The sequence below is a fragment of the Lathyrus oleraceus genome, chromosome 7, assembly GCF_024323335.1.
Source record: "Lathyrus oleraceus cultivar Zhongwan6 chromosome 7, CAAS_Psat_ZW6_1.0, whole genome shotgun sequence".
In the NCBI taxonomy this organism is placed as follows: domain Eukaryota; kingdom Viridiplantae; phylum Streptophyta; class Magnoliopsida; order Fabales; family Fabaceae; genus Lathyrus; species Lathyrus oleraceus.
The window spans coordinates 495870572-495885439 of NC_066585.1; the positions used below are offsets into that span (position 1 = coordinate 495870572).

The following is a 14868-nucleotide window of genomic DNA, read 5'->3' on the forward strand; positions in this document are numbered from 1 at the left end:
ATGAAAGGCACACATATCAAAATGAATTTACCCCATCCAAAATGGGATGGAGTGGTAATTGTGTAAAAGTCACATGGTGAATAAAAACATGCCTTAAATTTCCATGCACCATAATAATTTTTGAAAAACAAAATTGGTGGTTGAAATAAAGAAACGTACATAGGAGTATGAATGAGGCAGGGAATATGTGAGGCATGCACAATGTGTTCCATTCCATTCCATATATGTAAAACAAGAGATAAGAAACAAAAATAACAAGAAAGATTGAAGAAAGAAAATGGAGGAACAGGGAGTGTGTAGGGAAGAATGAATGGACCAAAAGTATGAAAAACTAGAGAGAGAGATCCTACGTCACTTTCAATGGTGTCCCCTTGCCTGTCTTTAACATCATTACAAATCAACATCAAACCGGACATTCAACAAACGACCATAATCCCTTCCCTACCATCAATTGCAATTAATAAATCTTATTGCTCCATTCTTTCTTCACTTTTGGTCCTACTTCATTATGCACAAGTCCAAAAACGTCTACGTTTTACACCGTCCTTCTTTGGACCAAATCTCTGTTTTTGTTACTCCTCCAAAATTATAATAGTAACAAATAGTTGTCATGCTTGTTAATTCTAAATTGCTTGCTTCTTGTTGTTTTTTTAATTTAAAGGGAGGCACGCCAATGCTTATTTTATTCTATTTTAAATATTCCTATTGATGGATTGAAAATGATTTTGTAAGTTAAAAATTAAAATTTGACTTGATTTACTTTTTTTTAAACAACTCCGAAATAGACTCTTCCTAAGAAATTAGGATTTCGAAAGAAAAAGGTAAAACATCAAATAAATGTAATATTATTTTGATAGTTAAGAATTATTTTGTGTTAGGAAAAGACTCGGAACCTACCGACCTGTATCGATTAAGATTTGAGACCTTTTAATCAGCACCAACTAAAGATCTTAATTCCACTATTCCGCACGGGTCAAAGGCTCAATGGCATAAGGTCAATTACCTTACCTACTCCGTAAGACTCAAAGTATAAATATCTTTGTAAAGGATTCCAAGGTACACACATAATCTCTAATCTCCATTTTCACTATCACCTATCTTGAACCCTAACTGACTTGGGCATTAGAGTGCTAACTGAACCGTCTCGAAATGACATCAACCTCGAACGCTAGGGGAATTCAATCGAAGCGCGCTCTCAGATCTGGGTTTGAATTCGCAAGTCCGTATCAGTCAGTGTCTGTGACACCATCGGTCTAGCAAAACCATGGGTAAAATATCACCTGACACACCTATGTCAGGGTCTCACCAAAATCCGAGGGAAAATCCAGCCCATACGTGAGCCAGATCAGAAGGAATCATCCCAAGAGGTGTCTCGGGTCCGACATCACCCCCGGGAAACCAATGTCGGATATCTCATAATCATAAAGGCCTCACGCCGAATATTTAACCATTGTAACCCCAGACCCATGTTCAGACAATCCGTAGAGCTCCGGGACCCCAGCACGACAAGGGAGTTACCATATGTCAAGCATACCCAGATGAGAGGTAACTCGGGGGACCAGTCGATCGGACGAAGCTCATGTTGATGGAGTACGTGAGGGACACATTGCTCTCCATCGACATGGAACCTCCTAATATTCCAAAAAGGAAGGGGGATGAACGGAAAACTGAGATGTAAGAAAGGAAGAAGAACAAGCCGCACCTAATGAGCCTTGGCGGGGATGACCACCCAGGAGATCTACTGACCTCAACAAACGGTAAAAAGAATCCCTCGGCATCCGGATAGAAAAGGGCCATCCCCGAAGCACTATTCTGGCCCAAAAACCCTTGGGCATCCCACCTCCGGAAAGAAGACTCTGAAATGTGTAGCAGGGTCCTGACGCATCTCGAGCGAAGAGTCCGACCCATTAGTGCCGATTGAGCACCAAGCCATCAGGACACCTCATCTAAAGAAAGCGCCTGATATACACTTACACTGCCGCAAGATTTAATTGATTTTTTTTTAATTAATTATATAATAGTTGTACATCCCGAAAATTTTATGAGGCAATGGAATTCTATAAAGTCGGGCAGCGAGGTCCATACATATTTTGGACTCAATTTATCGGGCTATGAAAGGACCATCCAAGTCAGAGTCGTTATGATATTCATGGAACAAATAATGGCCAAATTTGTTACATAATGGTTAATGATGAATCAATTATAAGTTATTGATGTACATTAAAACCTATTAAAGACTACGCCTCTTCAACATCCGAGGGAGACAAGACTCGCAATATAAAAAGGTCCTTAATGCGAAACAAAGGAGGGATCAGATCAATGAATAACACAAAAAAGAGAAACACGTGAAAATCTTGGACCACCAACAATGGTGACTGTGATCGCTTCCTAACATACCTCCTGTCAGACAAGACGATTGCAGTCCCACCTGACCGACTTCAAGGGGATTTATCCAGATAATATTTATCAAGAACATTTGGCGCCCATCATGGGGCTCTGGTAAAATTCTCCCGGGCCACATAATCGAATCTAAACAATCACTTTCTCATAGCAAATTAATTTCCAATTTCACAAGAGCATGCCACTATAATATACACACAGAATCCTCAAACACTTTCTCTCTTCAATGAATTCATCCATCAAATGTCATCGTAACAAAGTCTGTTGGCTTTCCGATGACTCTCCCTATGCAGAGCAACCTCGCCGAAAATATCGTAACTCGCTTCAATCTCTCCAGACTTTGGAATTGTTCTTCAATCGAATACTTCTCCAAAACGTACACCAATTCAGTTTGTGCATTAGTTGCAACGTTAAATTCGGAGCTCATGCTAAATCTATTAACTCTCTTTCATATCTAGAGATTATTTCCACTAACAACATTGGATTTGATGAAGTCGATCTCATAAAATACAGAGAGATCAGAGACTGATACGAGAATCCGGAGCTCACGCTTCAGAGATCTTGTTTGGTTCATTGAGTCGATTCGCCCTGAGTTAGATCAAGATTCATATTGGAACTCGATAGCTCGAACTTTGGAGTGTCAATCCAGATTTGTTATTGCTCTCGACTGTGTGACACAACCTCACTGATCCGTTGAAGGAAATCATAATGTAACTAAATCGAATGTTGGAACTTGTTCGTAGACCCGTTGTCATTGCGTGGTGATTTGCTAAGGCATGTATTTATCTTGTCACAGGCGTATCCTTGATTGGTTGAGCAATAACATAGGAAAAATGTTTCTTGTATTTATCATTTTCATTCTCTGTCAAACACCCTTATTAAGGTGAGTTTCTATATTATTTATAAAAATTGTTAATTGATATTATCGTTAATGTTGTTATTGGTAATTCTGTTGTGACCCGATGGAGGATCTCTCGGCGGAGAATCTCTCTTCAAATGTAGTTTAATTTAAAAATGTTACGAACATCACAAGCATCTAGGATGTACACCGGATACTATGACTTCTAAAACATCAACATCCCTACATGAAATGCTCTTCAAGAAGGAGTTAAACTCCGATCCCCTCCCTCCCATCCCTACTGAGTTCTACTACGCCAATAGGTCGAGTCCCATAGGGGAACTCTAACTTCTCTATGTCTAGATCAAACCGAGTTCTACAACGTCAATAGGTCGAGACCCCACTAGAGATCTCCGACTTCTCTATGTCTATAACCTACCAAGTTCTACAATGCCAAATAGTTTGAGATCCCATTGAGGCTCTCTAACTTCTTTATGTATAGAACCTACCGAATTTTACGACGCCAAATAGGTCGAGATACCATTAGGGCTCTACGACTTCTCTATGTCTAGAACCTACCGAGTTCTACAATGCCAATAGGTCGAGATCCCACAAGGACTCTCTGACTTCTCTATGTATAGAACCTATCGAGTTCTACGCTGCCAAATAGGTTGAGATACCACTAGGGCTCTCCGACTTCTCTATGTCTAGAACCTACCGAGTTCTAAAATGCCAATAGCTTGAGATCCCACTAGGGCTCTCTGACTTCTCTATGTCTAGAACCTACCGAGTTCTACGACGCCAAATAAGTTGAGATACCACTAGGGCTCTCCGACTTCTCTATGTCTAGAACCTACCGAGTTCTACAATGCCAATAGGTCGAGATCCCACTAGGGCTCTCTGACTTCTCTATGTCTAAAACCTACCGAGTTCTACAACACCAAATAGGTCAAGATCCCACTAGGGCTTTCTGACTTCTCTATGTCTAGAACCTACCGTGTTCTATGACATACCGGCTTGACGATTACTATAGCTGAGAAAGAAACATCGTTATACCGAAAAGCATAAACATGCAAAGGTAAAAACTTAAATACATATATAAAAATATTGTTTACAATCCGAGGCACAAAAGTCCGAACAAATATTACAAAAGCGAACAAGAAGAAAAAGAACCAAACAACACTCAATCATCAACACCCGACTCCTTATGAGATGGGTTGGCTAAAGGGTTTAGATGGTCAACATTAATAGTGAGGCTGGGACAGAACATCCAAGCCTGCTCCAACATCTCGTCTTGAACCATGCCTAGAGACTTCACTACCTACTCAAGAGATTGTCGAGACTTCTGCCGAGAAGAAACAACCTCTTCTTCGAGACTTCTCAAAGCATTGGTTTGGTCCCCCTTCGTCTACTCAAGAGATTTCCGATCCACTTCGAAGGACCAACATGCCTCATCCACATACGCTTAAACCTTCTCGATGCGTTTCTTCCTGTTAGCAAGAGAGGCATTTAGCTCTCGTATCCGAGCAGCCAAAATGGGCAGTCGATTGTACTGATCTGCCTTTTCCTACAAAGAGCTAAGGGCATCAACATTTTCCCGAAGCACAGCCAACTACTTCTCCGCATTACAATTTTGTTGCTCAAGGACCCCACACCTCTTCCTCATCTCATCTTGTTCCTTTAAAATCTCACTAGATCCTAGAATGTTATCTTGGCATGTAGCTACAATAAAAATAAGGAACCCGACCCCCAAACAAAGTACGAGAAGCATCTGTAAAAAGGCCCCGTCTATCATTCGTAGATAAACCTCAGACAAAATCTAGGTTCTGAGGGCCATGCAATAGCAAACTCCTCCGGGGTGCTAGGCATCTGGGAAGGAAGAAGAGTAAGAAGCCAGAAGAAAGAAGTCAGAGCATCCCACTCACCATTCTCCACCAAACAAGACAGTTTAGGAGAACCTCTCCAACAGAAGTAGACGAATGTCACTTCGAACCCTCTTAGCGGGGGAAGGATAATGTGAAGCTCCTCGAGTATATAAATCAACTACGTCAGCATCTGACTGACCTAATTCCGGGTTTGGAACTGAGACCGTCTCCGAAGCAATTACAACAACAATAACCCGAACATTTGGGACATAAATAGAAGCAACAATAGGTTCTAATAGCATCGGGATAGAAGACCCAACAATCAGACCCTGGTCATTTGCAAGCTCCAAAGCTTGCTGCAATTCACTCAATTGACTCATGTTATCTGCAAAAGCACAAATTGCATGGTTAAATTAAATAAAATAAAAAAAGGGAGCGCTCGGATCCCCATCCTCACCAAAGAGATTTTGTCTCTTTGGATGTTCATAAGCACTAAGGATAGCATGATTATTTATACACCTCTTCTTCTATTGAAAGGAAAGCACTTTGCCGGGACCAAACCCTTTTTTATATCCGAGCCCTTGGTACCAGGCATGCAAATCTTCCTTCATTTTTACTTCCTCTAAAGACAGAGAAGTTGAACCTGAATGATAAAAAGGGATTTTCTAGTAGAAATGAACCCTAGACAAATATTTACGTCCCCTTATGCAAAAGAGGGAATTTCCCACCGGATCCGAAGACGAGCATGATGAAATATGCTCCTGGGAGTTACGGGTCTCACCAATACGAAGCGCCTTAGAAAATCTCCCTCATAAAAAGCGAAAGGGTTGAACCGAGGTACTTGGGGATGGAGAGAGATCAATCATTGATGTCGAGCATCATCTTGCAAAGTACGAGCCACATAGAAGAGTTCAAAGAAAATCCCCAACGAAGGCTTCTAAGACTTATACCCGACACAAAGCTGGAACACCAATATGAAGGCCCATGATCCATGATGAAGTTACAAGGGGAAAACTTTTAGATGGATTATCACATCCACCTCAAAATTAGAGAAGGGTATACACATCCCTAACCTGGTGAAAAGACACTCATATATGGGAATCGAGCAACTCTTAAAATAGTAACACACCCTCTCATCTAGGCTTACTGGTAGAATCACCCAATCTGACCTATCGCCTATTATGTTATTGACCTGAATTACGACTTAGGTGGTGTTCAAGACATATGGAGTCCCCACTATTTCAGTGGCCACCCAATGATAACTACTTGCATTTCCCGACTCCATTAACTTAATACCGTTACGAGCTAACACATCAGCTCTATGATTATCACTAGGATTAACCTAAAACACGAAGTCATGTCTTCCTTCACAGTTTAAGTGACGAGTAATCTCTGCATCACTAGGATCATTACAAACCGAATCATGTATGTTTAAACAAATTGATCGACACACTACTTTGTTGAGTAGCCTCTATTTCTGCCTCGGTCACAACAGGATAAGGCATCGCTCTCTCGACAAGGTTTCCACCCGCACCGAATTCCACAGGAAACAAAGATTCTGAAATGTTCATGAATGGATTGTCGTCAAACAAAGATTCTCCAGACAAATACTCTATCTCCAAACCATCAATCAATACAATGATTTCTGATTTAGAACCACCACTGACAAAAGGAAAGGAATGCGACTTAGACTTCATTCCCCCTCTAGAAGATGAAGAAACACCACCCTTCAATTCACTCTCGATGATAATAGGGTTACCAATCATCGTGATAAAAATGAGATAAAAACTTGAGCAAAAGTGGAGGAGAATATAATGTACCTTAAAATAGAAGGGTGAAGGCTCTGTAATAAGAAAGGAAGTTGAATAAATGATGCTTTAGCACTTCAAATTTACGTATGTGCTACGACGCTTAGTATGGGAAGTAAGTGCTCTTAAAAAAGAGAGAGAAACTTGAAGAGACAAGGGAAACTCAATCTCTGGAAGAACTAAAAAAGTTTTCCCAATTCCTCTCTCTCTACCTTTATATATGCAAAGGCAATCAAACGGGTCGGGTCGAAAGCCGAAAATAAGGACATATTGACTGTCATATTTTATCTAGGGAAGAAATCACACTCGAGTGTACTCAAGTACATAGAAAGATGTTTCACATCATCCTATACCTTTTTAGGTCACACATCACAGAAAAATAGTGAAATATTTCAATGATGGGACTACATTCAATGACATTCACATCACTCTTAACCAAAACCAAACTGGCGTATGTTAGTTGACACCTGGATAAACTTCTGTATGGCTGGCCACTACTACTGAAATACTTCCCCGACATCAAACATGCCCGACGAGTCTTTGGGGAAACTGTTTTTTTCCGCCAAAGACCTAAAACCTATTAATAAGTGCCAACCAAGATTTAGAACCCTCTTGTCTGCACCAACCAAAGATTCAAGTTCCATTACTCCTCACCGATCAAAGGCCCAATGGCATAAGTCTCATTATCTAGCCTACCCCTCTAGGCACAAGGTATAAATACCTTCATAAAGGGTTCTAAGGTACACACAAAATCTCTAATCTCCACTCTCATTATCACATATCTTGAACCCTAACTAACTTGGACGTTCGAGTGCTAACCAAATAGGAACCCCCTTAGGTCCACAGTATTGGAGATAACAACATTGATTATCAGCGTTGTATCAACATCGACACCTCTGTTTTAAGAAGCATTGTGATCGCAACCTTCGATCCACGGTGCCACAACCGTCAAGAACATCGAAAGATCTGTTCCGCCGTAGTTTCCACAATCATCACCATTTTTTGGTTATGTAGCTAAACAAGGATAGTATTCACACTCGTATTTTATAAAAACACATGTTTACATTTTATTGACTCGGTGAAAATATATATGTCGAAATGTGTTTTTTGTTATGATATCTTTCCAATTCTAAATTTTGTTTTGTTATTTTTTAATTAAAAGGGAGGCAAACCAAATTTTATTTTATTTTATTTTAAATAACTATATTACTGGACTGAAAAATAATTAATAAGTTTAAATTTAAATTTAGACTGAAATCATAGTTTGTTAGATTTGATTTACTTTTGAAACAACTATGAAGTAGACCTTTTTCATAAAAATTAGGGTTTCGATAAAAAAAATCATTTAAAATGCAATAGATGTAAATCATGAAAAAATAAAATAAATGTCAGATTATTTTGATACTAAAAATATCACTCGTGCTGGTATCATATAAAATAATGTACTTATATTCTATTGAGTCGATGAAAATATATATGTCGAATTGTATTTTTTAATCATATCAAATTAAAAAATGGTATGTGATAGATCAATTGATATTTTGATTAGAACATCTATTTTGTAATTTAGTCAGCGTAAAATATAATGGAGACAACCTGATAAAATATGGATTCACTCTAATTAAAAAAAACACTAAAAATTCAAGGTAAAATCGTTTAATTTTGTTCATGTGAAAGTATGCCTCAAAATCTCAAGTGATTTAGTGATTTATCAATTTTTCAGCACAGTTGGGCAGGGTGGACTAGATCATGGATCGAGCCCAAAAATATAGTCCTTAGGGTTTCAAGTCTTTACAAAAACATTTCTCTATCACTTTTGTAAGATGAGGGAAAAGGTGGTAAATCCTAATGAGAGAAACTTAGAAAGACAATGGTAGAAATTCTTATGATTCAATCATTTTAAGAATCAGAAAACCTTTGTGGGATATATAAGAGGATTGAGAAACACTTATAAATACCTTGGATTTGTGTAACTCATATATTGAGAGGAGAAGAGATTGAGAAACTCTTGGGTATAAAATAAAAGATGTTCTTATGAACATGGACATCTATTTTTTTGTAACTCATTTTGTACTCTTGTGTAACAACTCTTAAAGTATATTGGATCATTGATTTTCTTTCTCCTCCATAATAGATCAATTTAATCGAACTAGGTATACATGTTTTATATGTTCTCGTCTCTTATTTTATTCTTATTCATGTGGATTTTCTAAAACTATTTGTAAAATTAATTTTGCTTGAGTCCATATTTTATATTATTATTTGCATTACACACCAACATTCTTAGTGTGACTCATATTATCAGATTTCACAACCAGTATGGCCTACTGTGGGAAAAAGAGATTAAGTTTACAAGTGACCATCATGGACTCCAAATGGGACATTCAAAATTTTACAAAGACAAAAATTTTGTGTTGTGGAAAGTGAAGATGTAAGCAAACTTAACTTTAAAAAAAGTAAATAGAAGCAATGAAGGGTGCTGAATTAATGTCTGCACGCCTAACGTAAGTAGAGAAACCGAGACGAAGGATATAGTAAAGAGTTCATTTATCTCGTGCCTTGGAGTTAAAGTGGTAAGGAAATTTTTCCAAGGAGAAGACCACAACAAAAATGTGGGTCATGCTTGAATCATAGTATATGACCAAGTGCTTGGTTCACATATTATGTTTGAAACAACAAATCTACTCTTTTTGAATGGTGGAGAACAAATATATTATGAAGCAATTAGAAAATTTTCACAAGATCATTGATGACTTGGAAAATATTGAGGTGAAGATTGATGATTAGGAAAATGTTCCACTTTTGTTAAACCCATTACCCATATCCTTTAAGCATTTCAAGGATACCTTTAGTTATGGCAAGGAAGATATTATTACCTTGGTTGAAGTACAAATGAAAGTAAGGTTCAATGAGCTATCAAAGATTAAAAAATTTGAAGGTTGAAGATAGTGGTGAAGGCTTTAGTTTTTCAAGAAAAAGGAGTGAGAGTAGAAGGAATATGAGTCCAAGGGTTTTGAGATGTCAATGTAAAAATGATTCGTTTGTCATAAAATTAGTCACGTCAATAATGATTTTACCGAGAGAGAGAGAGAGAGAGAGAGAGAGAGAGAGAGAGAGAGAGAGAGAGAGAGAGAGAGAGAGAGAGAGAGAGAGAGAGAGAGAGAGAGAGAGAGAGAGAGAGAGAGAGAGAGGGAGGGTGATTGTCTTCATATTTTATTTTCCTTATATGAGGATGGTTATGAAAGTGTTAGTGCGCTAGTGGTGACGAGTTTGAAAATATAGAAGAGTTAGGTCATTAACTCAAAATGATCTTACCAATTATGCCGGAGGAAAGAATACTTTGAGATTATGGAGTTGAAATAAGGTGGAGTTGTTCGAATCGATGACAACAATAATTGCAAAGTTCATGTTATTGATAAAATTAAACTTAAAATATATGATAATTATGAGTTCCTTTTACGCAATATGGGGTATGTTCACGAGATTAAGTGAAACTTTTTTGCATAAGCATGATTGGTGATCTACACTATTGCATTAGAGTTGGACATAAGTTGTTTAAAATTTGTAGGGTGAATTTACCATGCTTAAAAAGTCTAAAATATGTGGGTTATATATCTTAAATGGTTCTACTGCTATTGTTAATTCATCATTAACTGGTAAATATTTTTATGACAAAAATAAACTATAGAATTTGAGATCAGAGCATGATAGTGAAAGAAGAACTAACAATGGTTTATAGTTTCTTTCAGAGCGGTTTAATGAGTTTTGCAAGAAACAAGGTATCAAGAGACATATAAATGTTCTTGGAACACCTCAACAAAATGACCTAGTTGAATGCAAGAAAATACCATTTTGAAGATATTAAGGTTTATGTTACTTGAAGGTGGTTTGTCAAAGAGTTTATAGGGTGAGTTTGTTGCTACAACAACTTACTTTATCGATAGATGTCCATTCACAAGAATAGACTTTAAGACACTTAGGTTTTGAGTGGGAATTCAGTAGACTATTTTAATGTTAAAGTTTTCAAAATATTGGCATTTTCCCATATCAAACAAGATAAGCTTAATACTAAGGTCGTGAAGTGTGTCTTCATTTATTATTCAAAAAGCATGAAGGGTTACAAGTTTATGGAAGGTGAAATTTAGAGAATCTAAATTCATTATAAACAGAGATGCTACTTTCAGTGAGACTTGTAAGGAGTTGGAGTGTAAAGACATGAAAGTGAAAGAATACAAAATTAAGGTGGGGAATTCTTGGTTTTAGGTGGAGATTCATACTAGAGATACTATATTTGAGAATGAGATTAAAACTATTGATTCTAGTCCCAGTGATGAGAATCTATAGTGAGTCATGATTATCATTTGACTTGTAATAAGGTAAGAAGAAAAGTTATACCACCCCAACGATACAATTCTATTAATCTTATTTGTTATATTTTGAATGTGACTGAAAGGTTCCAAGACTGAAAACTAGAGACCTCTAGGGATGCATTCAAACACAAAGAAGTCAAAAATGGTTAAAGACAATGAATGATGAGATGCATTCACTGATGAAGAACCATATTTTTAAGCTTATGAAATTAGTTAAGAAACAAATGGTCATGGATGCAAGGGCCTAGATCAAGGTTCAAGTATTTCTTAGACTTGATCAAGTTCGTTAAATAATGATCCAATATTTGGAGAAAGCACCAAAGTGGTTGATTGATAAATAGGCGTCACCATTAATTTTAAGTCTAGGTGGAGAATTGTGGAAGTAGATTATAAACCCTTTTATATTTTTCAACACTTTTAGGTCGGACATGTCTGGTCATGGACCGAACCCGAAAATCTTGTCCATCTAGGATTTCAAGTCTTTATTAAAGCAGTTCTTTATCACTTTTGTGAGATGAGTGAAAATGTGGTGAAATCACAGTTAGAGAAACTTAGAGAGGTAATGGTAAAAATTCTTAAGATTCGATTGTTCTAAGAATTAGAAGACATTTGAGGATAGCTAATAGGATTGAGAAAAAAATTTAAATACCTTGAATTTGTGTGATTCATATATTGAATGAAAGAGAGGTTGAGAAATACTTGACTATAAGTCTATAACTATAAAATATGAGATGTTTGAGTGAATTTGGAATGCTCTTTTTCTATAACTTATTTTTTAATTCCTTGTAACACATATTGAAATATAGTGGATGAGAGATCTCTTATTTTCTCCGTAATAAATGTATTTTCATTATGTAGTCGAATTAAATAAATAAACTATTTGTATTTTTTTTTTAATTCTTATTTGTGTTAAATTACTAATATTGTTTGATTGATTAATTTTACTTGGGACAGTACAATTTTACTGTTATTATTTTTTATCTCACGCATCAATATTTATAAATATTTATAATGTGACTCATATTTCTCGATTTCAAATTAGTTCAAATTTGAAATGAAGAATATAATTCGATTTAAAACACAAGGTTATCACCACAAGAGTATAACACAAATAGCTACTAGCATCATTGCATGCAAAGTACTGTAAACTCTAGAGTATAAGTGTAACATCTAAATTGACAACTCTAATTACAAACACTTACTACGCAATGTGAGTTTTTCCTTAATGTAAATGAGTCACGAAATCTTAGTCACCTAAACATTTATTATTAAAAAAACAAAAAAGGTAACAAGATGTGAACGGGAGTGGACGAGGTTTTGTGTCTGGGGGCTAACGAATTGATTGCGGAGGATGTTTGTATACACGCAATTGAGATTGAAAATTTGCGTAAAAATGGAGGGAGTGTATCCGAGTATGGTGTGGTGGATGTGTGGGGACCACACAAAAACATCATGTGGGGTCCACAAAATAGTAGCATCCACGCGAGAGGGGGCCCCACATTGTTACAGAGACAGAGGTAATATGTTTCTTCTTTTTCTTTTTTATTTATTTTTCTTAAAATCATTTTTTGCTTCATATGAAACCGTTGCAGAACAGAATTTGGAAGTGTCTCGAATTTTATTTCTTCTCTCTCTAACCTCATCCATCATTTCGTACGACAAAATTCATCATTACTCATTTCTTTCTCTCTCTTCGGATTGCTTTATATATAACCACATCTTCACCTCTCGTTTTTATTACTACCTCACTTCCTAATATTCTTTTCTCTTCTCTACTTTCCTCTCTTTCACTCCTTCATTCATATCTATATATATCTACACACAAAAAAATCATATCACTTTTTCTTCTCTATCTTCAAACTAAGTTGATTAAAGAGTTGCTAATTCTATTTGTATGGATGGATTCTTCTAGTGAACAACAACATCAGGTGAAATACTAATTCCACAACAAATAATTATTCATCATGTCTTTATATATATTTATATATCGATATATTAAATACATTTCTATCCGTACTATTAATTGTATCTGTTTGTCTTCTATGTTTATATAATTATTCTCTCTGGTTTAAAATTTATATATATGAATTAGATATATTGATTATTGAATGAATCTAAAAAATGAAGATAGAGTGATATGTATGGATCACGAAAATTTGTGGGATTTGGTTTTTATGTTCACTAAATTCGGATATTTTGTGTTTTTGTTGTGTTGTTGCAGCAAATGTCTAACCAGTCATTGGAGAGCATGTTAACATGTTCAAAAGGAGAACAAGACAAAAAGGCAAAACCTCAACCAGAAGCTCTAAAATGTCCAAGATGTGACTCAAGCAACACCAAGTTTTGTTACTACAACAATTACAGTCTTTCGCAACCAAGATATTTCTGCAAGTCGTGTAGGAGATATTGGACGAAAGGAGGTACATTAAGAAATGTTCCTGTTGGTGGGGGGTGTAGAAAGAACAAAAGATCGTCGTCGTCGGTGTCAAGAAGAATTCAAGATCAAGCATTTGTAAACAATCCGAATCCGGTCACTTGTTTCCCTTCGTTGTCTTATGATTCAAATGACCTCACTCTTGCTTTAGCTAGGCTTCAAAAGGGTCAACTTGGGTTCGATCATGAACATGATTTTTCCATTTTAGGAAACCACGCCAACTCAAACATAAACATAAACACAAACACCTCGTGTGCTGTTCTAAACAATCATGGTATGAACCATTCTTCCAACAATCATGGTTTCTTTGAAGCACTTATGGGATCTCAGAACAATGTGCAGAATCTGTACTACGGATATGGGAATAGGGACATGGGGGAAGTGGATAATGGCAATGTTAGTGGTGAGATGACGTTGCCTTATGACCATGAAATGAGCATTGCAACAACTCAAGCAGTGACAGTAACTACCATGAAACAAGAAATGTGTAATGTTAGGGAACAGAATGAAAGTAGGGTTTTGTTAGGTTTTCCATGGCAGTTCAATAATGGAGATTCAAACATGGATGAAATTGATCACTCAGGAAGAGCTGGGTGGAATGGTCTCACTTCACCTTGGCATGGCCTTCTCAATAGCCCCCTAATGTAGACACCGCCGCAGTTTCAGGTCACCGTTTTAAATTTCTGTTGCAGACCGTAATTTAAAACCGTCGTCACAATACTTAGTTTGATCATGGAGGGATTTAATTCTCTTTTGTTGTATCACCTCAATTTTTATTTTTAGTTTGTTTATTTTTATTTATGTGTTTTTTTTAGCATCTTGTTAAATTGTCAAAATTTTGTACTACTAGTGTTTTTTAATTGGTGAAGTGAATAGACTAATGGAATTGAGATGTTTTGTTAAGCAAGTCAATGAAGTTGGAGAGAAGTAGATAATTCATCATTTCCTTATTTGAAATATCAAAGAGTAAATGAAATATATATAAATATTATAAGCATATAAAAATAAAATTAAAGAGTGATGTTTCATGGTTGAATCATAAATGCAGCCTAAACCTGAACATTCTGAAAGGTTACAGTTAGAATCAATTTTTCAGGAGCCTTGGGTTTCTTAACTATTGGTTTTGGTGATTTCAAGATATTCTGCCACTATT

The 14868-nt window shown here is 36.5% G+C and overlaps 1 protein-coding gene across 1 annotated transcript; it reads left to right on the forward strand.

The window, feature by feature from the left end:
• The first annotated feature begins 12977 nt into the window (after positions 1-12977).
• Positions 12978-14650, forward strand: LOC127106366 (dof zinc finger protein DOF2.1). Its single transcript, XM_051043668.1, has 2 exons — positions 12978-13209; positions 13503-14650. The coding sequence occupies exons 1-2, from the start codon at positions 13180-13182 to the stop codon at positions 14361-14363; spliced, it is 891 nt and encodes a 296-aa protein (XP_050899625.1). The 5' UTR covers positions 12978-13179; the 3' UTR covers positions 14364-14650.
• Positions 14651-14868: the final 218 nt, after the last annotated feature.

Bases quoted from the DNA above. Each gene is read 5' to 3' on its own strand.
- LOC127106366 (XM_051043668.1), top strand. From the start codon at position 13,180: ATGGATTCTTCTAGTGAACAACAACATCAG. The intron at 13,210-13,502 runs GTGAAATACTAA...GTGTTGTTGCAG, and splicing joins CTAGTGAACAACAACATCAG to CAAATGTCTAACCAGTCATT.